Raw genomic sequence first — 23,140 nt, forward strand, 5'->3', positions numbered from 1 at the left:
CCTAGGAGCCAGCCAGCCCCACTCCTCCCGGGGCCCAGGGAGCCCCCGGCTTCAGGCAGGATGAGCCCCAGCTCGCTCCCTTCTCCACAGCCTTGAGCGAGGCATGGGTAAGTCAGAAGTAACCCTACATTCTTAACCGGTGTCTTCTAACGCTGGCTTGACCAACGTTCGCGGGGGAAAAAAATCTTGCACGGTGAAGAACCGTAATTGTAGTTCTTAACCCTGCAGTACCCATCCATGAGATGAACACACACGTACACGAAAGGACAGGAAGAGGGAGACTGGGAAGAAGGGTGGTGTTCCCGTCCGTTAAACGTCCCGCCCCGCCGTTCTCCTGGCCAAAGGCGCTGTGTCTCCTGCAGGGGGGGGGACGGAAGAGTGGCGGCGGGCGGTGCAGGGGCCCAAGGGACCCTGGGGAGCGGTGGGCGGGGACGCCAGGGGTGCGGGGGTCCGGTGGGGTGCGGGGGAGCGGAGGCGGGGGGCGCGGGAGCCCGAGGGGAGATGGGGCGGGAGAGCGGCGGCCGGGAAGGGCGGAGCCCGGGGAAGATGAGACCCCGGAGTCTGCGCGGGACGCGCGTGCGCGGCTTGCGGACGAGCTGGGGCGGGGGCATCGGCGTCAGGCCCGACAAGGGGCGGGGCCGAGGGCAGGTGCGCCGGAGGAGAGAGGGGCGCCCCAGCAGGTGCAGCCTTGGGAGAGGAGGGGGTGCAGCCTGAGGGAGAAAGGGAATGCCTGGAAGAGGAGTGGGGGCCTCCCAGGACCCATGAGGTCTCTGCCGAGAAGAGGCCCGCCAAAGCGGCGGCAGCACTGACCCTGCCCGCCCTCCCGGCGCACGTGCGCACCCGCGGGCTCCGGGCAGACACCCGCACGCGAGGTGCTCGCCGGACCGCACTGAGACGCACGTGGTTAAGGCCCGACTGTCTTGTTTTTTTAAAAAAAGACACCGGAGCGTTCAGTGGGCACGAGGTTCCTGGAATACTAAAGCCGTTAACGACGTTACTATAGAGAAGGGTCTCCGCGAGGCCCCAGACCCGGAGGGCCCTTGCGACGCACGCGCGGTGCTCTGGCCCAGGGCGCACGCGCGCCGCTCCCGCGAAGGGCTCCGCAGGCACGGCGAGTCGAGCGTCGAGTAGGAGGTGCGTGGGCGGCGCCGAGTGCCGAGCGGTCTCGCCCCCGGGCGCGACGAGAACCCCTAACGGTCGCCGCCCCCCGCGCCCCCGCCGGCAGATCCGAGGCAGGGCCGGACGCGGGGAGCACCTCTGCGGAAACTCGACGAACCGAGAGTACGTTTGGGGCGCCAGGGACGAGCGCCCAGATGAGACCCCGGGGAGTCTGCGCGGGACGCGCGTGCGCGGCTTGCGGACGAGCTGGGGCGGGGGCATCGGCGTCAGGCCCGACAGGGGGCGGGGCCGAGGGCAGGTGCGCCCGGGGAGAGAGGGGTGCCATGGCAGGTGCAGCCTTGGGAGAGGAGGGGGTGCAGCCTGAGGGAGAAAGGGAATGTCTGGAAGAGGAGTAGGGGCCTCCCAGGGCCGATGAGGTCTCTGCCGAGAAGAGGCCCGCCAAAGGCCAGATGCAGCTTTGTTTGGTGCGAGAAAGGGCGCTTAGCGTAGATGCAGCCTTAAGACAAGTGGAGCGCAAGGGAAGATGATGCCTCGGGGAGGAAACGGGGGCGCCTGGGTACAGATGCACCGTCAGGGTGAGAAAGGGGGCGCTTAGGGGATGGGGAGCCTTCTGAGACCCAGAAGGGCGAGGTTGGCGAGGTCCGCGCTCTTCCCTAATAAGCAGCTCCTCTCCGGGAAGTGCTCAGCTGGTGTTCCTCGAGTGACTTGTTGAGTGAGTGAATATTCAGTCCTGAGGTCCCCGAATTCTCACCTTAGTTGACTCCTGGTGTCCTCCTGACTTTCTCTCAACGACCTGTCCCTAACGCACGGTTCTTCGTGGTGCACCTGAGAGCCAGGGGGGTTGCAGTGCTTTTCCTCGTATCTGTGAGCCTTCAGGGTTGCTGCTTATTTATTGATGCCATCTCTTCCCTTCTTCTCCAGGGCATCCTCAAGGACCTGCTGCTCTACAAGATGTTGGGATTTTTGAAGCGCCCTGTGGTGGTGACAGCTGACATCAATTTGAATGTTGTGGTTCTGACTGCAGTGGGCTTACTGAGCCGCCTGTGGCAGCTTGCCTATCCAAGGGCTGTGGTGTAAGCCAGACAACCCCACTCAGGGCGAATCGGAAAGAATTGTAATTTGTTCATGTGTTGGTGACAGAAGGTGCCCTTCTGAACAGCAGAAGTGAGAGGGTGGAACTCGGTGATGGGTGTTTTGGGCAGAGGAGAGGCCAGTTTGTCCCCCAGAACAGCACATGCTGAGTCCACCTATCACATCTTGCCCTGTAGTTCTCTAGCAGGTGAAATCTGGCCCCTGAAACAGGTAGCAGCTGTAGGTAACCATTTAAAATCAAGGGTGGAGGGTGGAGGATTGATGGATTTGGAAGTGAGTCGCCATTGACCTTTGAGTGAATTCTTCATTCTAAGGAGAGATGACTGCTGGTGGTATTACAGGGCCGTTCACTATCTGGTTAATACATGTGTTCAAAAATGAACAAAAAAGCTTAACTTTTCACTGTGGAACACATTAAACGTACACAAAAGGAGGGAGAATAGTTTAACAACCCCCTCCCCAATCAATGTATTCATCACTCAGCTTCAGTGGATTTTTTGGGGGGCAAGTCATAATAAGCAGCATGTTTAAGTAATTTGGTGTATTTCTGAAAGATGAGAACTCTTAAAAACAAAAACTGATTTAACGTTAGCATGCCTAAGAAATTGACAGCAGTATTGACAGGATCCTTGAATGTCCCTGATTGTCTGAAAACATTTGTTGCCGTTGGTTTCTGCACATCTCCCTGTTAGCCCTGCACCTGGTTACCAGGTGTGATTCTGACTCTTAGTCACAGACGTAGCCCCAGGTCTCTGAGGCCTCTCAGTAGGCTGCCTGCTAGCACGTCCCTAAATGAAACTGGGGAGGGTAAATAGAGTCTGTGTTGGGCAAACATCCTGAGTGTGTGGCTGTTCTTGGTGAGTTTTCCCTCCTGTCCTTGTGGATGGATGATGCTGTGCACCTGTCTTAACATTTGGGGATGTAGTACAGTTGCGGCAGAAGCCCTGACCAAGGCTGAGCACTCTCTCACCTTGTTTGGAAACAGGTTAACGTTTACCCTGATAACCTGTGTTTGGTGAAGATTTCTAGTTGAATATCATGCGGGTTTGCTTTTCAGTTTCGATGAAGTATATTATGGGCAGTACATCTCTTTCTACATGAAGCGGATCTTCTTTCTGGACGGCAGTGGGCCACCATTTGGCCACATGCTGCTGGCCTTAGGAGGTAGGATTCATTAGTAAGAGAAGTAACCCTTTAAAACTTATAAGTGAGGGGTGTCCGACTGGCTCAGTCGGTGGAGCACGATTCTTGATCTCGGGGTTGTGAGCTCAAGCCCCATGTTGCGTGTAAAGATTACTTAAAAATAAATTAATAAATAAAGCTTATTTGCAACACCTAAATGAATAAGTAAATAAATAAAATTGTGGCAATTTATTTAAAAGGTAATAAAATTCATAGGTGAAATATCTTGAGGGCAGAAACCATGTCTGATTATCATTGGTTCCCTATTGCTGCCACCGATTGGCACTCCCCCAACTCTTGGCTGTGCGGGATAGTTACTGACTCATCTTCTGTTTCAGGTTATTTAGGAGGATTCGATGGTAACTTTTTGTGGAACAGAATTGGAGCAGGTAAAAGGTCATTTTCACGTCCCTTGTGACATTGCACATGTTAGGATGGAGAGGGATCGGCTTTCATAGGGATTAACAGCATGGTTTATTAATTTGTCCAGGGCATGATAAATTCGGTACAAGTGGAAGGCTTTTGAAAGGTCTGGTAGACATCTTAGCGCTTAATCATAGTCCTTATTTTGTCCTTGGTTTTCGGTATACATAGCACAGTCTGTACTTGGCGTCTGATCGCAGTTATCTTTTGTACATGTAAGTTTTGTCTGTTGCTTCAAATGTTTTTGGGAAAAGATGGGGTAGATTTATAAATAAGTAAAGCACTAACTACTTTCAGAATCATTAGGCATTGTTTCTGCGCTTGATGAGAGCTAGGCTTTGACTGCGCACGGCCAATGTCACAGCTTTTATCTGCAGCGTATGCACTCCATTCCTGACATGGTCCCTAGTTTTGCAAACTTGCATTTTAGGGTCTGTGAACATGACACTGTGTTTGAAAACACACCTGCAGTGCAGGAAGATGGTGCGTGCACCGTGTGCTCAGCTCTGCTGTGGTTGCTTTTCCAGAATACAGCAGCAACGTGCCCGTGTGGTCTTTGCGCCTGCTGCCGGCCCTCACCGGGGCCCTTCTGGTGCCCATGGCCTACCAGATCTTGCTGGAGCTCGGCTTTTCTCATTGCACCGCCACGGGGGCCGCTCTGCTGATGCTTATCGGTGAGACCCAGGCCTCCACCTGCTTCGGTGTCACGCAGGGAAGAACCCAGCGCGGGCCTTGGATATGTCCCAGTGTGCGGCCCAGGAGAGCTCGTGGGTTTCGTAGATGTGCCCCTGCAGGGTCCCCTACTCCCAGGTTGGAAGGAAGTGTGCCCACTTTGTCCACATTTAACTCTGGGAGTCAGTCGCTCTCCTCCCAGGGTGTGGGGTGGCGGGACCGTGTGGTCAGACTTGTGCAGCTGAATACATCCACGTACCATGGAGTTGGTATTCCTTCTGCCAGTGAGAAAGATAAAGACTCAGAAAGGTTCGGTGACTTGCCCAGGGTCACACAGGTCTTGCTAGGCGTGATTCACACCTAAGAACTCACCTTCGCCGTTCTGGAGCCCGTCCCCTTCCAGCCACCCAATCCTGAACCTCCTGTGGCCACGTTCTGTGGCATTTAGAGGGTGTCCTTTTTTTTTTTTTTAAAGATATTTTATTTATTATTTATTTGAGAGAGAGAATGAGAGAGAGAGAGCACGAGAGGGAAGAGGGTCAGAGGGAGAGGCAGACCCCCCGCCGAGCAGGGAGCCCGATGCGGGACCCGATCCCAGGACTCCAGGATCATGACCTGAGCCGAAGGCAGTCGCCCAACCGACTGAGCCACCCAGGCGCCCTAGAGGGTGTCCTTTCTGTGGGTGCTCCCATCTCCTGATGTTTGCCCCTGCTCCCTGGCAGCTGACTTACATGTCCTCTTTCTAACAGAGAATGCTCTCATCACTCAGTCAAGGCTCATGCTTTTGGAGTCAGTGTTAATATTTTTTAATCTGTTGGCTGTGCTGTCCTACCTGAAGTTCTCCAACTCCCAAAAACAGAGGTATGCAGAAGGGGACACGTCCTTCCTAGTTAATGAGAAAGAAGAGTCTGGGTGGTTTGTTGACCTGAGAAGGTCTGATGCCTTTTCATTTGGGGAAGCTGCTTGTGGACTGTCTTTCATCATTTAGACTGGCCCTTGGCTCCTGACTTCACAAATACATTCTCATTTTCATATAATTTAAAAAATTTTTTTTTAAGATGATTTATTTGAGAGAGGGCAGAGTGAGCAAGAGAGTGCATGAGCAGGGGGAGGGTCAGAGGCAGAGGCTCCCCACGGATCAGGGAGCCCGATGCGGGACTCAATCCCAGGACCCTGGGATCATGACCTGAGCTGAAGGCAGACACTTCACCGACTGAGCCAGCCAGGAGCCCCTCATTTTTATATAATTTAAACTAACTGGGAAAATGTTCTGGCCAAAAAGAAAAAAATTCTGCTGGGACTGAGATTTGGCAGACGGTTCATTTTTCTCGTCTTGAAGCTTGGTACGGCCAGCCGACCCCAAGAGGTCTGAGGAGTATGCCTTCTTGGGCGATGTTTCGTGAACCGTGCCCAGCTTTGCTCTTCTGCTTTGACCCCAGGCCCTTCTCTCTGAGCTGGTGGTTTTGGCTGACGCTGACGGGAGTGGCCTGTTCCTGTGCGGTGGGGTGAGTCTGGTCCACGGGTCTCAGACAGCCTTGGCATCCTCCTCGTTCTGTGCCTCGTTGTAACGATTTCTCTTCGGGTCTTCTCAGTGTCAAATACGTAGGTGTTTGCACGTACCTGCTGGTGCTCGCAGTCGCCGGCGTCCATGCCTGGCACCTGATCGGAGACCGGACTCTGTCACACGTAGGTGCCGCTGTGGAGCGGGGCGAGCGGCCGTCCCCAGGGTGGGCGGAGGTCGGTGTTACACGAGTGTCTGGGGAGAAAGGCTTCTCCAGAAGACGGGCCTTCGTGAGTGAGCCTCCCGCCAGTGGCCGTGGGGAGCCCAGAGCTCCACTGGCCACTTCCTTGGGGCCTGCCTGTTTGGAGCAGGTGCACCTCCCCGAGCGGCAGGACGTGACCTGTCCATCTTGCGGCAGGTCCGTGTGCTCTGTCACCTGCTTGCCCGAGCGGCAGCGCTGCTGGTCGTTCCGGCCCTCATGTACTTGCTGTTCTTCTATGTCCACTTGATTCTGGTCTACCGCTCCGGGCCCCACGATCAGATCATGTCCAGTGCTTTCCAAGCCAGCCTGGAGGTAAGGAGGGGTGCCACGGCTGCCTCAGAGAGGAGATAGACTAGAGTCAGCGTTTTCTTTTCTTTTTAAGGTTTTATTTATTTATTTGAGAGAGAGTCAGAGCACAAGCAGGGGGAGTGGCAGAGGGAGAGGGAGAAGGAGGCTCCCCACTGAGCAAGGAGCCTGATGCAGGGCTCCATCCCAGGACCCTGAGATCATGACCTGAGCCGAAGGCAGAGGCTTAACCAACTGAGCCACCCAGGCGCCCCTAGACTCAGAGTTTTCTTATGTAAACACTGTCAAGTGTTAGGGGGAAAACCGGATCAAGACGTAAAGAATCCTGCTTTAGTATTTCTAAAGAAATTCTGCGTGTGCGGATGGTGTGGAAATAGACGAAGGGGTCAGCTCTTCAGTGTGACCTGCCTGAGGACATGGTGAAGTCCTACAGACTCGGGACAGGTGCACACGCATCACAGGACAAGCTCTAGTCTGGCATTCATTCCTACTGACTTTGCAGAGAATGTAAAACGTACTGATTGTGGTGGTGAGGACAGGAGAGTCAGATGGGACCCGTTCTTGAGTGCTGGCTCTGGTCACAGCTAGGCATACGTGTTTGGGCAAGTTTCTTAGCTCATCCAAGTGCTAGTCTTCTCACCTTTTTTTTTTCTTTTAAGATTTATTTATTTGAGGGGCACCTGGGTGGCTCAGCAGTTAAGCTTCTGCCTTCGGCTCGGGTCATGATCCCAGGGTCCTGGGATCGAGCCCCGCATCGGGCTCCCTGCTCCGCAGGAAGCCTGCTTCTCCCTCTCCCACTCCCCCTGCTTGTGTTCCTGCTCTCGCTGTGTCTCTCTCTGTCAAATAAATGAAGTCTTAAAAAAAAAAAAAAAGATTTATTTATTAGAGAGAGAGAACACGAGCAGGGACAGAGGGAGAGGGAGAAGCTCCAGCAGACTTCTCACTGAGTGCAGAGCCCATCTTGAGGCTCGATCCCAGGACCCTGAGATCATGACCTGAGCCGAAACCCGAGTTGGACACTTAACCCACTGAGCCACCCCGGTGCCCCATTCTTTTTTCTTTAAAGGTTTATTTATTTATTTGAGAGAGTCTCACCTTTCAAATGGACAGGGTTGCCTTTCTCAGAAGATGCGTGTGGCAGCTAAGTGAGGGGGTGTGTGGAAGGATGGAGAGTGCCTGGCCCCGGAGGCAGCATCGAGTTCCCTGTGTTAGGATTATATGACATAACCCGTGAGGAGTAGGTCCCATGTTCTCATAGCCAGTTCTGTGACATGATAATGACCGCCACCACCCCGAATACACACACACACCCCATGGAGGTGTGGCTGTCGAGAGGCTCTGTTTCTCATGTGCCACCTTTTGCTTTTGTCTTAGGGAGGGCTAGCTCGGATCACGCAGGGCCAGCCCCTGGAAGTGGCCTACGGCTCACAGGTCACTCTGAAGAATGTCTTTGGCAAACCCGTGCCCTGCTGGCTTCATTCCCACCAGAGCACCTACCCCATGATGTAAGGAAAGCGACCATGTAAATCGAAGGTCATAACATGTTCAGTTTTTTCACATTTTTGCTGTCACCAGCTTTCGCTGTAAATGAAATTTCTGAGAAAGCTGTGGAGCTCTCAGATTCTGATTATCAACGGATCTTGTCATTTCTGTGTATGAAACAGAGGGTCTTGGGGAGCAGAGGGCCCGGGCTCTCCCATGTCTGCTGCATCACTTGCACGCTGGGCACGTCCTCCAGCCCCTCTGAGACCCACACTTGCACCTTGTTTTCACCCGGACACCTTGCCGGGTGGTGTTTGCAGGAACCTCGAGAGAACGGCTGATTGCAGCCCCTGGCCAACGCGTTGTTGTGTTGGTTCCTTCATGCAGATATGAGAACGGCCGCGGCAGCTCACACCAGCAGCAGGTGACCTGTTACCCCTTCAAAGACGTCAACAACTGGTGGATCGTGAAGGATCCCGGGAGGTGTGTGCGGGTCCTGGGACTCCAGAGTGGGGCTGGCCTCGTGGCCCCCTCTCTGTGGACGCTTCCTCCCTTGGAGCTTCAAGAGCAGCTCCGTGCTGATGAGCCCGCGGGCAGGGGGTTGGACGCTTCCTCAGGGAACTGCCCACCCCGTATCTCCCCCGCGTGCTCCACAAACTCTTCTCTACCAGCGCTCCCTGCACCCCCCGAGGGACTCCCTTGTCCGCCTCCCCCGTCTGGTCTGGCAGCCCGTCTGTGGCCTCCACCTGCAAAGGAGGTCTCGAACCATCCTGGCCTCCATCTCTACCCCATGCCGCCTCCCCCAACGCTCTCCTCCCACTCCGGTTTCCGCAGCTCTGCGTGTCTTTTAAAATGTCCCTCCTGGCAGGTCACAGTCGTGCTGAAACCCTAGCTTCCGTTGCCCCTCCAGTGCCATCCAGTGCCATCCAGACCCCTGGCGGTGGCCTGCAGCTCCCGGCCTCCTTCCCGCCCCGCGGCTGGCCGGCCGCTCACAGCACCCACCCTGCTGTCACCAGGCTGGACCGCTCCTACCCAGCTGGCTCCTTCTTTTTTTTTTTTTTTAAAGATTTTATTTATTTATTTGAGAGAGAGAGAGAGAGCACATGAGAGGGGGAGGGCCAGAGGGAGAAGCAGACTCCCTGCTGAGCAGGGAGCCCGATGTGGGACTCGATCCCGGGACTCCAGGATCATGACCTGAGCCGAAGGCAGTCGCCCAACCAACTGAGCCACCCAGGCGCCCCAGCTGGCTCCTTCTTAAAACCCGAATGTCAGCTCCTGTGGGAGGCTGCCTTGGCCGCTGCCCTCCCGTCCCGGGCGTGTCGGCTTCCCTGTACCCGTCGTGTCACAACCGCGGGTGGCTGCTGGGTTTGGCAATTGTGCGGCCGCGTAAGGCGGCAGCCCGGGTCTGGCTGCTCCCCCACGCTCGCCACCACCCTGCGGGCCCTCGGTGCGCATGCGTGGACCCGGGAGGCCCCGTGTCCAGCCGGCCGGCTCTCTGTCTCCGCAGGCATCAGCTGGTGGTGAGTAACCCCCCGAGGCCCGTGCGGCACGGGGACGTGGTGCAGCTGGTGCACGGCATGACCACCCGCTTCCTCAACACGTGAGTGCCCGCCCTCGGCCCTCTCCGCTCCTCTCGGGAGCCCGGGCCCTCTGCTCCCCAAGACCCTCTGTTTCATACACAGAGATGACAAGATCCGTTGAGTGTCCACCGGGGGTTCTCTGTCCCGAGCAAAGCCCGCCCCCTGTCCCCACGGCTGGCTCTGGCTCCCTCGGAGTGGACCCGCACCGCGCTGTAGCCTGCGCTCGGTGTTGGGAGGGTCCCCCCAGTGACGGCAGCGCAGGGAGGGGCGGGAGGGAAATGGAGCCTTCGCGGGGTAGCCCGCAACCCCGGGGCCGCCCCGGACCCCGCAGCGGGAGGTCGTGGCGGGGGAGCTTTGAAAGACAAGTTAGGGAGGGCTTCCCACACAGAATGAAGTGTGGGCTCTTCCATAGAGTTAAATGGCTTAAAGTGCGTGTGAATTCAAGAAGGATTGAAATCCCGGCTACGTAGGGTCCGGAAGGGTCCGTGTGTGTCGGCGCTTGGCCCTTGTCTGACTTGACCTCAGCAGTCTCTGCAAACTGATGTGCCCGGCCTCCTCTCTTCCGACCTCCACCCAGCTTCTTGGGTCATCTCGTGGCTCCTCATGCCTCCCAAATTGTGCCTCGAGTCCCCACTTCCCCCCCAAAAGCCACACTGCAGGCTCCTGGGCTCTGGTCTGCTTCTCCCTGCAAAGAGCCGTTTGCTCAGCCACCACCCTGGCTGCTTCTCTTTCTTCCTTCCGCTCCTGCCATGACCCAGTCCAGGCCTGATCCCTGTGCTGGTAGGGCTGGTGCCCCGACCTCCTGCCTTCCTGCCCCCCACGCCCCCACAGCAGCGCCCTGTGAGCGCACACCGTCTACTGGCCTGGTCTCGCTTCTTGGCCAGAAGCCCTCCAGCGTGTGGCCGTCACACTCAGAATAATGTCTCCACTTCCCCAGTCCCTTGGGATCCTGCCCCTGGTGACCCCTGGTGAGCTTCACTGCGGTCCCCCTGGCCTCCCTGCTGTCCCCAGACAACCAAGTGCAGCGTCCTTAGGGCCTTTACACCTGCTCCGTCTGCCTGGAATGTTTTTGGACTCACATCCCCCCCGTGGCCCACTCGCTGTAGTCACGTGTCAGCTGAAATGTTGCCTCCTCAAAGCCTTTCCCGGGCACTCCCTGCTGTCTTGGTTTTATTGGTAGTGTCCCACAGCCTGGCACTCTTGTCCGTGCATGTGAAGGCCTGCCTTCTCTGGGGTGAGGACTGTCTCCAGCTCCCCCGGAGCGCCCGGCACAAAGTAGGATAAAGTGTGACAGCCACTCGAAGGAGGGAGGTGGGTGTTTCTGGACGTTTGAGGTCACCGTCCCCGAGGGCCACCTTGTCCCCCGACAGCATTCCTAGTCCCACCATTTCCAAGGCCCGGGGTGCGTCGTCCTGCTCCTGGGACAGCGAGCACCTCCCTGAGACCAGCTTTGCCGTCCGTGGCGGAGTGGCGATGCCCACACGGCGTGGAGTGCCGGCCGTCAGACCCCACATCACGTGACTTTTCCCCAGAGGTGTGATCCCTGGGGAGCGGCTGCCGTTGAGTGTCTCGTTTATCCGCACGCCCTCAGCTGGCACCGCCTCGGGGCCCGGGTGCTCCTGCAGACTGCGCCAGCTTTGTTTCTGAGAGTGGTTTTCTTCCCTTCACGGCGTAGTGATCGGCAGGGTGAGGAGCTCCCTCCACAGGACTGTTTGGTTTTCCAGGCACGACGTGGCTGCGCCCCTGAGCCCCCACTCGCAGGAGGTCTCCTGCTACGTCGACTACAACATCTCCATGCCCTCCCAGAACCTCTGGAGACTGGTGAGTCCCCCGCGGGAACCCCTCAATGGCCACCAGGAATGCGTCCTTTCTGACGCGGGACATTCAAAACCGCCCTTTAGAATAACTGTGACTCAGATGTAAAATCAGTGATTTTTAGTCCTAAAAGAAGCCCCAGATGTTTTCGCAGGGGACGGAGACTTCCTCTGCGGGAGGGACGAGCTTGCGGAGCAGTTGGTCGGTGCTCCGTGCTGCCGTGTGGCTCTCGGGGCTGCCAGGTGAAGCTTTCCTCAGACTTGGCGGCCTCTGCAGCCTCGAGACCAGGCCAGGGAGTGCACAGGGCCGGGCACGGCCACCCTCCCTCCGCCACAGGAGCCTCTGTCCTTGAGCCTCGCCTGGCGTGAGCGAACACCCTGGTCACAGGGCTTCCCTGGGGACGGCTGCAGCTCTGGCCGGGGTGGCGGTTCCTTGCAGGGGTCCTCTCCTGAGGCAGCCGGGCCTCTGAGCATCGGGGGGCACATGCTGTGCCCTGCCCCCCAAGTCCCTCTCCGGGGCTGCACACGGCGTACGGGGAAAGGTGGCAGGAAGAGAGAGTTGTGTTCTGGGCCCTTGCGCCGCTGTGAGTTGAAGGACGTGTGCAAATACAGCTTCAGTCTGCTGTGCACACTAGCGCCCTGGCTGGGGTCTCTCCGGGCTGCCCCGGAGCACCAGTCTCTCCCCCGCCCCCATTCTGGTCTCACGGGCATGACTGGCACGGCATGCTTGGTGCAGTGCCACCAGCAGGCCCTCCCCGCAGAGCCAAGGGCTGCAAGGCTGCCATCATGCGTGTGCGCGCGTGTGCGTGCGCACGTGTGTGCGTGTGCTGTGTGTGCGCGTGTACGTGTGTGCACACGTGCAGCAGCGACCCCCCCAACCCCCCCAACCCCCCCGCCGCCGCCGCCTCGGTGCTCACGCACGTGTCCGTTCTGCTTCTCCCCCCTCTCCTCGCTGTTGCCGCGGGGTGGGCGTGCTCTCCACCCAGGCCCCGTCCCCGGGAGCTCTCCCAGTGGAACTCCTCCCGAGGCTGTCCTTCTCCCACCCTGCTGACGGCCTGCCGATCCTCGTCCTGCTCTGTCCCTGCCGGTGGCATCTTCACCCCCACACGCGCACATTTCCAGGGACTGCAGCTCACGGAGCAAGGAGGGAGGATGGCTGACGCAGGCTGTACCTGTCGGCCCAGCCTCCCCCCTGCTCCCACGGAGCCCTTGGGTCTCCTGGCTCCCGCCAACAGCCACACGCCCTCACGGGTCATCGTGGGGCTGCGATAAGATAAGACAAGGCCAAGTGCGCTCACGATGTTCAGCCGGGCCACCCAGGACACCTCCCAGGGACCTTCTGTAACCCTCACCTGGACCATCTCTGCATTTGCCAGAGAGAGAAGGCCAAGCGCGGAGGCCTCTCGACTCTGAAGGAGGGTGGTGTGCTCCCCTGCCCAGCCAGCAGCTTGCTGCGTGGGTGTCGGGAACAAGGTCAGGGGCGCTAGCCTGTTAGCTCCCCGGAGCTCGGTCCCTGGTCTCAGACAGTGTCGTTGTTTGGTGACCGGTCCTCACTTGACCTGTCAGGAAATTGGGGAGAGAACAAGATCATCAATAGGACCTGCTTTTAACAGGACATCGTAAACCGAGAATCCGACACGGAGGTTTGGAAGACTATCTTGTCAGAGATTCGCCTGATGCACGTGAACACCTCCGCGGTTCTGAAGGTAAAGGGGCGCCGTGTTTTGCTCGCCCATCCTGGCTGGGGGCTCACGACATCGGTTTACTGGACCCTCTGGGCTCAGCGGGTTCTTCGCGGGCAGGACATCCGGTGAAAGCCTTTGCCGTGTTTCCCTTACACGGAAGGGTGAGGGCTCCAGCTTCTCAGACTGGATCCTGAGTGGCGGGCCCGTGGAGGACCGGCTGCCGCCCTTGTCGGCTGCGGACAGAGGGACCGGGTGGCGGGGCCGGTGGGGGTGAGCCGGGGCCCCGGGCCTCCGCATCACGCCCCGTCTCCCCCGGTTTCACTAGCTGAGCGGGGCCCACCTCCCGGACTGGGGGTTCCGACAGCTGGAGGTCGTTGGGGAGAAGCTGTCCCGCGGCTACCACGAGAGCATGGTGTGGAACGTGGAGGAGCACCGATACGGCAAAAGTGAGTCAGGCCCTTGGCTTCCGTTGCTGCCGCTTTCACGAGCCACAGGCTCTTGCTTCACGCGGGGACTGGACGCGCCGTCCACACACTCTGCTGAGCCGAGCCCTAGACGAGCCAGCTGTGCTCTGAGGTTCCGCCCAAAGGCGGTGCAAGCTGAGCTTTCTGAGTGGAAAGATCTGGATTTGACCGGGGCTAATCGCGGCTGGTGGGGAAAGCCAGATGGAGCGACGACACAGTGGGTTGTTTGAAAAGCGGGATGTGGGCGTTTCTCCAAGCTGACAGCTTCTGTGGTGAGCCCCCTGACCTGCGCGTGTTCCCTTGGGTCCGTGTGTCCTGTCAGGCCAGGAGCAGAAGGAGAGGGAGCTCGAGCTGCACTCACCCGCGCAGATGGACGTCAGCAGAAACCTGAGCTTCATGGCCAGGTTCTTGGAGCTGCAGGTGACCGGCGGGGGCGGCATGGCTCTGCCTGAGGGTGCTGGCTCCCCACCAGACAGCAGTTCCCTTCCCGTCGTCAGCTTTAACTGGGACCTGGCTGAGCAGGGGACGTTCCTCTCTGTCTGCTCTGAGTGGCCGACGCCGCACGGTCAGCCCCGGGCCTGTGGCTTTGCGGGCAGGAGTGGTCAGGAACCAGGCAGTGTAGACTTGTCGCGTGGCCAGAATATGCTTGGAGCCCCCCAGGTCAGGTCAGAGTGTGCCAAGGTCAACGTGATGGAGCCCTAGAGAGGTCAGAACAGGAAACTCGGGGTCCCGAACTTAAAAGCGTCCTTAGCATCAAGTTCAATCCCTTCCCCCTGCAGACAGGGGCACGGGGGCCCTGGGGTGGGGTCCCTGTCCCCGCCTGTGCTGCATGGTCCAGATGAACGTGAAGGGGACACCCCAGCCCCTCAGGCCCCTGAGCGAGGACGGTGTCTGGCTGTGTGCTCGACTCCAGCCTCTGGCCTTCTTGCAGTGGAGGATGCTGACGGTGAGGAGCGACGACTCAGAGCACAAGTACAGCTCCTCGCCGCTGGACTGGATCACCCTGGACACCAGCATCGCCTACTGGCTGCACCCCAGGACCAGTGTAAGCAGGCGCTCGTGTGGGCGGCAGGCGGAGCGCTTCCTCGAGACTTCTCTGGCGTGAAGAGCAGCCGCCACCTCCTACCCAGCCCTAGCTTGGTCCGGGCCCTTCCTGATGAGATTGGGCAGCACGGGGCCAGTACGCGCATCAGATGTGAGGGGAGAGGTTCATCCTCAGTGGGTGGCTGTCGTTAAAGCAAGAACGTCGGCCTCTCCGGGTTGCGTTTCCGTTTGTAGAACCAAGGACCCTACTCAGCCCTTTTCCCGGAGCAGTGGCTCCAGGAAAACGGGTTCCAGCCCGTTTGGGCTGCAGGCTGGCGGGCACGCGGCCGGTGGCTGACGGGGTCCCCTGTGCCCTCACAGGCTCAGATCCACCTGCTTGGGAACGTCGTGATCTGGGCTTCGGCCAGCCTCGCCACGCTGGTCTACGCTCTCCTCTTCTTGTGGTACTTGCTTAGACGTCGAAGGAGTATCCGTGACCTCCCTGAAGGTTAGTGCAGCTTCTGACAAGGGCTTGTGGTGCTTCCGGCAACAGCCTGGCCTCACCAGGAACCTGTGCCTTAAGGCGACCTCCTTGTTTCTGTTGGGAGTGAGCTTAAATCTATTTTTTGTCTCCCTAGAGACGAAGTCTTGCCGTTGAGTTCCCACATTGGGTTAGACGCTTGTCCAGGGAAATGCAGGCACCAGGCAGGCAAAGCCCTCACCCCAGGACGTGAGCACGGGGTGGCTGGGTGGCACAGAGTGGCCAGCAGGCACCCAGTTACTCCGGTGCTGCTGTTTGCAGAACAGAAACCACTGCGGACCACCTTGAAACAGACGAATAAAGACCCAGGGCAGGGCGGGGCCCCGAAGGCCTCAGCAGTGTGGCCCCGTCCCACTCTTCCTGCTGACGCTGCCCCTGTGGGCAGGCCGGGGGCCCAATACAGTCCCTCGGAGCTCGGGCTCCCAGGAGGCCGGCCCACTTGCTGCTGATCCCGGAGGAGGAGCCGGGGGCCCCGGGGGGCGCTGGTATGGCTCAGAGGGTCGGGATGGTGAGGACCCTGCAGGAGGCTACAGGAGGTTCTTAGGACGTCGTTCTTTCTCCAGAGATCACGGCAAGGGTCGGGCAGTGGGGGAAGGGGAGAGCGTGTGTTCCTTAAAGATGAGGAAAGCAGCTCGTGGGACTGGGGGAGAGCCTTACACGTGAGGCCCGGGTCAGCAGCGCTGGCTCAGGGCGGCCTTCCCCCCACCCCACCCCAGATTCCTGGCTGCGCTGGGTGCTGGCCGGGGCTCTGTGCGCCGGCGGCTGGGCGGTGAACTATCTCCCCTTCTTCCTGATGGAGAAGACGCTCTTCCTCTACCACTACCTTCCCGCGCTCACCTTCCAGATCCTCCTGCTCCCCGTGGTCCTGCAGCACATCAGCGACCACCTGTGCAGGTACAGGGCCTCCGCAGCCACGCCTCCCGGGGCTCCAGGTCTGGGGGTGTCGTGAGGACTTGGGTGTGCCGTGGGAGGGGTTAACAGGCGCCCCAGGAGGGAGGTGTGGCTGGCCGGGGAGGCCGGGAGAAGTGTGGGTGTGGGAGACGGGGAAGGACGCTTCTGGCTCCAGAACAGCCAGTGGTGTGGGCCGGGTCGCATGGTGTGCAGTGGAGATGAACCAGAGCGAGTTCGGAAAGCGGGACCAGAGGGTGTGGACCTGGTATTTTGGGAGGAGCCGCACAGCCTCTCAGAAGAGCTGTGGTCCCATCATGCTGGGTGTGGGGATGCTGCCCTGGTGCCAGTGTAGATGGGAGAGTCTGGAAGATGCACGGGGGGTCCCGTTCGGCGCCTGGGCAGGGTGTGAGGGGGCCATGTGCTCATGACAGCAAGGAAGAGCCTCGTCCCCCATGCCTGTGCTCCGGTCCCCGCAGGTCCCCGCTTCTGAGGAGCCTCTTCAGCGGCCTGGTTGTGGCCTGGTACTCCTGCGCCTGTCACGTGTTCAACACGCTGCGCCCGCTCACCTACGGGGACAGGTCACTCTCGCCCAGCGAACTCAAGGCCCTTCGCTGGAAAGACAGCTGGGACATTTTGATCCGAAAATACTAGCAGGACACACACAGTGAACGTTTGGGCCGGGGTCAGGGCAGGAAGCGCGGTTATCTCGAACCATGTTTGTCTTTGACAGAGTAGCCTGAAGCTTGGCCGCCTGGCCAGCCTGCTGGGCTTTTTCTTCAGACAGTCGCTGATAAGCAGTTTGTTTTGAGCCAAGTTTGTGTTTTCCAGGCAATAGAGAACATGCCCTGAGTGTCCCCTGGCGCCCGAGGGCCCCTGAACTAGGACATGCTGAGTGGCTAGGGCAGGCCTCGCAATGGGGCAAGAGCAGGAGGGGAGCAGGCAGTGATGGGGTGAGTTAGGGACGAAGCAGCCAAGGCCCTGGTCCCCTCTCCCGAGCGCCCGCTGACCTGGGGAGCCACGTCCCTGGTGAGCCACGTCCCTGGTGAGGCCTCGAGGAACCGGCCTGCATCACGTCAGCGCCAAATAAGCTACCAAATGACAGGCCCTTGATTCTCATCACCGCAGTGAAGACCCCGGGACCCCTCGCCGCTGCTGACGCGGTGGGGGCAGACGAGCCAGCAGCCCCAGCAGGTTGAGACTCGTGTCACCCACACGTAACCCCGTCCCGAATCTGCCCTCTGTGTACAATTAAAACAGGGACATGTTGGCACTGGTATTTGGTGTTATTTATTGATTCTCCAAAGGGCACAGTAAGCTGATGAGACTGTCACATGGCCATCAGAAAGCAGCTGTGGCTATGCGCTCGTGAGGTCCCAGCTGTGTAACTAGACTCGGGGCCCGATGGCAGGAGACGGCGGGTGCCCGCGCGGCTTGGACGGCGGCAAGGAGAAAGCGTCATTTCGACACAAACAGGGTCTCGTGGGAGGGAAGACAAAACGAGGACGACACCGGTTGCAGGCATCGTGCGTGCAGCCGGGGATGCTGGGTGTGTGCAAGGAGACTGGCTGGCGTCGGGCGCTGGGCCCTGTGCACACGGCGCCCAGGACCCAGGGCACGTGGCGTGCGCCAGCCTGCCTTCCGCCCCAGCCGCGGAGCCGGGCTTGGCCTGGGCGGGCAGGTGCTGCCGCCTGTGTCTGCTGCTGGTTGAGGAAAGGCTCGTTGCGGGGGCTCCTTCCCTGGCGCACGGCCCAGGAGGAAGGAAAGCTCTCTGTGGCTCCGTACACGCGGGTGTGCTGTGCTGGATCGCACCCACCGGCGGGGCACGAAACTCGCTTACTGGGTCACCACTCACGTGGGAGAATGACAGAACGTTCGCACGTGTAACACACAGAAAGGGGACGTACTCTCCTCAAACCTCTGTTTCAGTCGCATGTGTGTGGGAACTGGGTCGTCCTGGGAGAGTCGCTCTCGCTGTGGGTTCCTGTCAAGCACATGCTGGGACGGCCACCACACCCAGGCCGCGTGCTCCGCGTCCCCAAGAGACGTGACTGGCTCACCACACGTTCTGGGGCATTTCTCAGTAACTCAGACTTTTAACCCTCTAACGTGACGAAGCAGGTACCAACGTCGGGAGGGCGTGCCAACATCCGGTTGAGTGTAACAGGTGCAGTGATCCCCATCCCATCCCGTCCGTACAGCGCCCAGAGGAAGCAGCGGTGGTGTTCACAGGGGCGGGTGGGCATCTCTGGGCCCGACCCTGAACACAGTCTGTCGGGGGTCCTGCCCAGGAGGCTAAGCACCCTGCTCCTCAGTGGGGTCTGCTGCTGGACTCCAAGTGCGATCGCTTGCCAGAGGTCAGCACCCCGGGATGGTCTCCCGGCTCAGGAAATGTCCTCTTGTAGCTCCGCCCATTGGACCCTCGGTGCCATTTGCAGAGGTCGCCGCTCAGGATGTCCTGGATGTGCTGCACGATCAGGTTGATGGCCACTGTGGCAAAGACAGCATGCACTCATCCCGTCTGGTTCCCCCTGGACGCCTCGAGGCCAGGCTCCATCTGCTGCTGGCTCCCTGGGCCACCCCGTCCCGCAGCGGCTCGGGGCCGGAACGCAGGCCCTCCCGCCGAGGCTTCGCCGGGCCTCGGCAGACAGAATACCGTGGGTCAGGGAGGGCGCACAGTAGAACGGCCCAGCCTGGTCCGCGGCCCTTTCTGCTCACCAAGAACCCGGGGAAGACACTTCCTGCTAACGAGCGAGTCCCTGTCAACGTAAGTCTCCTTCTCCAGCCTCACTGACCCGTAACCTGGTCCATTTAAGCTGTCCAACGTGTTAAACATTTTTAAAATATTCTTTGGACCTTGCCATGAGCGGACGCGGACGGCAAACCCTCATCACTCAGCGTAACCGCCAGGACCGGGCCCCAGGAGGCGGACTGAGGAGTCGGGGCAGCGACAGGCCCAGTTCTTACCCATGTTGTCGACCCCTCGAGGGATGATCACGTCCGCATACTTCTTGGTCTGCAAGGCAAAAAGCAGGATCTCAGATGATCTGCCCCCACCCTTCCCCCGGGACTTCTGGTTGTTGGACACGAGACTCCACGGCAGGACAGCAGCCCTGGGGGTGGCAGGGACCGGTGTGGTGGCAGACGGGGGGCCGGGACTCAAGTGTTAGGCAGGTGCGAGAGGCAGGAGGAGAAGCTGAGGCAGCCAGAAGACACGTGTTTCTCCCCTGGCGTCTCTGAAATGCGCTTGCGCTTTCCTGGGAAGGCCGCTGTGGGAACAGTTCTCTGTGCTAACACTTCACTGAGCCAAGTGACCTGCGGCATCCGTCGTCACATGTGACCCTCTTTCCCCGAACTAGGACCCTTTCTGCGGGAAGCCCGGAGCAGGGAGCAGGCCGGGTCGCGGCATACTCCCCGGACGGCGCGTGCAAAGCCCTCTGCACCTCCTGCCCCCGCGCGGCGCTGCCAGTTAAGGGCAGGGATAGAGACACCAGGAGGAACAGGGCCGCCGAGGGGGGACCCCAGCCAGATGTTGCTGAGGGGGACACGCCTCAATGAGGCCAAGCAGGAGGAGAGGAAAAGGAAGCGGTCTGAGCTGAGGGACAGACCCGTGGACCAGTCCGTGTGGCGGGCGTGTGGACATGGGCCAGATCCTGGGGCAGCTGTGTCTGCACGCAGTGGGGACCCACGGAAGCCACGAGCACAAGATGGCCAGGCTGGCTTCATGGGCGGTGCTCGCCGGTGGGGTGCAGAGAGGGGTCGGCGAGGGGCAGGAGAGTTGAGGAAGGTCGTACACTTCAGGGACCAGGGAGGAACACGGTCACCCTGGCCGGACTCGGTGTGTGGCTGCACGTAAAGGGATCGGGAAGTTCAAGGACAGTGCTGGGGCGCAGGCTCCACACAGGGTCACCCGGTGGGACTGGGTGTCCCGAGTTTTACCGTAAACCACCTGCTCTGCCAGATGTCTTTCTTTCCATGAATAACAGAGAGAGTACAATTATCAATTTACTTTTCTCATCGCTTTCCAGACGCTTCGGAGAACATGAAATGTAAAATAAAAAACGTTCTCTTCCAACTGCAGCAGATCGCACTCACGTGTCTACTCAACAGAAGCGGGGATCCTGGCTCCATTTCCTTTGTGCTGTATTTTACTTTTAAGAAGCAACATGTTAAGTTTCCCTTTCAAACCACCTGTAAGTCCTATCCTGTAAGAGCTGGAAAGTGGAGGGCAAGACACACGGCCGCAGACCCCCGAGTCCCAGGCAAGGACAGCCTGGAGGAACAGATGGTGTGGGGGGTCAGCAAGTGCCTGCGCCGCGCCTGCGTGAGTCGGGGTGTGGGCCAGGGACGGACACGAGCCCCTGCCCCTGTGCAGCTCCCTATTCCGAGGGCGGCAAGCAAGGCACAGCGAGTTCAGCCAGCCAGAGGCACCCTGGAGAACGGAAAGCAGGCGGGCCAGGAGCAGAGGGTCCTCGGGGTGACCCTGGGCGGGCCACGCAGGTGCCGTGGGGAAAGGCCTGAAGCAGGGAGGAGGGGAGCTGCGTGGACGTGGGGGCCGAGGGGCTTTTCCAGGCAGAGGAAGGGATGTGCACAGACAATGCTTTTAGAGCAGACAACGAGTCCCTGCGAGGGGGTATGATAAGCTAACTTCTCTGTTCAGAAATCAGACCCCACTGCTCCACGATTCGGCTCTCACAGGACAGGGTGCCAAGGGTCCTCTTGAAAAGGGAGAAAAGGAGGTCCCCAAGTAAGCAAAAGGGGTACCGGCAGGCAGAACTCCTCGAAGGCTGGTTTGACGAAGGTGGTGTACTGGGTCAGGATCTGCTCCAGGTCCCTCCCGCGGTGCACGTCCCGGAGAACTGAGGCGGGAGGAGCAAGGCAGTCAGGACTCGCGGCCGCCCTCGGCCAAGGGCAGAGGGAGGCCTGAGTCCACCTTACCTCTTCTTGACAGCCTGACGTCGGAGTCCGTGTCCACAAAGAGGCGCAGGTGGAACATGTCCCGGACCTCCTGGCTATAGAACACCAGGATGCCCTCGAACAGGACCACGTCTGCAGGGTAGACTACCGTGGTCTCTGCTAACCTGGGAGGCGAGACCAGGAGACGGACCCCGCTGGAGCTACGGGATCTGGGGGCCCGGAGCACAGTTGGCTCCGGTCCCCAGGTGTGGACCGTGAGGAGGGGGACAGATCACAGCAGGGGACAGGGGTGTGCCCAGACACCAACAGGGCCAGGCTGCTGCAGGGCACATGCTAGCTGGCCCCCCGCACACGGTCCCTCTCCCAGGAACCACCTTGCTCACCTTGAATGGGTCACAAAATCATAGGTTGGGACCTCGACAGTTTTGCCCTCCACGATGTTTTTTAGAGTCCTGTGCATCAAATCGTTATCAAAAGCATCTGCAGGAATGGAACAGAAGGCAAGACTATCCAGGTGTCCTCGTGCTGGGGATGGGAGTGAACTTCCTTTGCCTTGGGGGCGGGCAGCCACAGCTCCGCCCAGGAACATGTGGACTAGGGGCCGCCCCTACAGTTTACAGTTGCAGACTGCTGTCCCACACAGAAGTTTGGCCCCAGGGATCTCCTGATCGGCCAGCACTGGGACACAGGTGGGTTAGGCATCTGCTTCTATTTCTGGGAAATAACCACCGACTGATGCTCCTCAGGCCTTCTTCCCACGTGTCCCCTCCTTCCCACGTGGGAGCCAGCCACAGGGTGGAACCTTCCAGCAGTGCCAGGCAAGGGCAGGCTGGCTCTTTCCCCTCATCTGTCTATCCCATTTGCACCTGCCCCCCGATCAGACCAGACCAGACACGGCCCTCTTGTTTACCCACTGCTTCCCCTGCTAGCCTCCCAAGGACTTTGCCCCAGGGCAGGCGGGGACCCCAAACAGCAGGAAGGTGGGGGGATTTCTCCATGAGCACAGTCCTGCCAGAGCAGTGGTCCCCAAGGCTCCTCCGCAGCAAAGACTTCCTGACTGGCTCCAACGGAGGGAGCCAACAGCTCCTGCAGGGCCGCTCAGGGCGCAGAGAAGGAGGCAAAGTGCTTTCTGACGTAATCACACAGCCCGCTCCAGCTCAGGCTACCTCAGAAATTTCACGGAACCACTGGGGTCTCTCTGCATCGCCCGCCAACCCTGGAGCCAGTCCCCTTGTCTGTCCTCCTCCCTCACCCCCCTCCCGGTCTTCAGCTGCACCTGGGTGGTCGAAATTGTACTGTCCCTTCAGTGCCTTGGCCTTCTGTTCTGGGGTCAGGACCTTGTAGAACCTGTCCTGACTCAGGATGACCAGCTTGCGCTGCCGGTGGTCCACTTCGTTCTGGCCCAGCAGCTCCATGATCTTCTCACACACAGTGGACTGGGAATACACAAACAGGATTCCCGCCTGGACGTGCGCCTCCTGCCACGGAGCTGGCCTCTGGAGACACTGACCCACCAGCCCCCAGGGGCCGCCGAGCAGACCAGCGACAGGTGAGGCTGGCCTTCGGGGAGCGCCGCGGGGCACCGGGAGGGGCAGCACGCACCGGGGGCCCGGAGGAACGAGGCCAGCGGGGAGGCTGGGGAGAGCCCGAGGGCAAGCGCCCCTCGCCCTGCCTGCACCCCGGCCCCACCCCGGCCCACCACGGCCGCAGGCCCTCGCCCCTCCGCGTCCGCCCTGGAGGGGACGCCTCGGCAGCCAGGAGCCCAGGGTGTCGTCCCCGGCTGGAGGCCGGATCGGTCCGCCCCGTGTCCCAGGGGGCCGGGGTCGAGGTGGCACGCAGGCCCCGGCGGGCTGCCCAGCCCCTTACCTTCCCGCTCGCGGTGCCGCCGCTCACCCCGATCAGGAAGGGCCGCTGGTGAGGACGGTCCGCCTCCGGCGCGGCGCCCTCGCAGTCGCCGCCTCCAGCCGAAGCCATCCCAGGCTCTGCCGGCGGGCATCGGGCTCCGAGCTCCCAGCTCCCGCCGCCCCCCCGAACCAGCCGGCCCTCCCACCGCCGCGCAAAGGTCGGAGACGCCCCCCGGGGTCCCATTTCCGGCAGGCGCGCGGCGTGGCGGGGGAGGGGCGCTGGGAGCGCGCGAGGCGCGGCGGGAGTTGTAGTCCTAGGCGACGGAGGGCGCTGCGCCTGCGTGG

At 59.9% G+C, this 23,140-nt stretch overlaps 2 protein-coding genes across 13 annotated transcripts; one reads left to right on the forward strand and one right to left on the reverse strand.

Moving 5' to 3' along the window:
• Window positions 1-701: 701 nt before the first annotated feature.
• Window positions 702-17,313, forward strand: POMT1 (protein O-mannosyltransferase 1). 10 transcript variants are annotated; one of them, XM_081803798.1, is made up of 20 exons: window positions 702-1,134; window positions 2,041-2,192; window positions 3,269-3,375; window positions 3,732-3,782; window positions 4,344-4,490; window positions 5,238-5,349; window positions 5,928-5,993; window positions 6,081-6,174; window positions 6,408-6,563; window positions 7,932-8,062; window positions 8,427-8,522; window positions 9,547-9,639; window positions 11,344-11,440; window positions 13,047-13,139; window positions 13,444-13,564; window positions 13,905-14,002; window positions 14,514-14,627; window positions 14,987-15,113; window positions 15,863-16,040; window positions 16,514-17,313. In XM_081803798.1, exons 2-20 carry the CDS (start codon window positions 2,071-2,073, stop codon window positions 16,686-16,688), a joined length of 2,178 nt encoding a protein of 725 aa, XP_081659924.1. In that variant the 5' UTR covers window positions 702-1,134; window positions 2,041-2,070; the 3' UTR covers window positions 16,689-17,313. The 10 variants fall into 10 exon arrangements, with proteins under 10 accessions (XP_081659924.1, XP_081659922.1, XP_081659926.1 ...); XM_081803796.1 differs by lacking the exon at window positions 702-1,134 and adding an exon at window positions 1,141-1,281; XM_081803800.1 differs by lacking the exon at window positions 702-1,134 and adding an exon at window positions 1,141-1,281 and having other exon boundaries at window positions 15,991-16,040.
• On the reverse strand, window positions 17,302-23,043 carry UCK1 (uridine-cytidine kinase 1). 3 transcript variants are annotated; one of them, XM_081803806.1, is made up of 7 exons: window positions 22,845-23,037; window positions 22,228-22,387; window positions 21,335-21,431; window positions 20,973-21,115; window positions 20,799-20,893; window positions 19,002-19,050; window positions 17,302-18,524 (listed from the first exon to the last, which is right to left on the reverse strand). In XM_081803806.1, the coding sequence occupies exons 1-7, from the start codon at window positions 22,923-22,925 to the stop codon at window positions 18,346-18,348; spliced, it is 804 nt and encodes a 267-aa protein (XP_081659932.1). In that variant the 5' UTR covers window positions 22,926-23,037; the 3' UTR covers window positions 17,302-18,345. The 3 variants fall into 3 exon arrangements, with proteins under 3 accessions (XP_081659932.1, XP_006734679.1, XP_081659933.1); XM_006734616.3 differs by having other exon boundaries at window positions 22,818-23,035; XM_081803807.1 differs by lacking the exon at window positions 20,799-20,893 and having other exon boundaries at window positions 22,818-23,043.
• Between the last annotated feature and the right edge of the window lie 97 nt (window positions 23,044-23,140).

The sequence above is a fragment of the Leptonychotes weddellii genome, chromosome 14 (assembly GCF_054177405.1).
Source record: "Leptonychotes weddellii isolate Sample4059 chromosome 14, ASM5417740v2, whole genome shotgun sequence".
Lineage (NCBI taxonomy): Eukaryota > Metazoa > Chordata > Mammalia > Carnivora > Phocidae > Leptonychotes > Leptonychotes weddellii.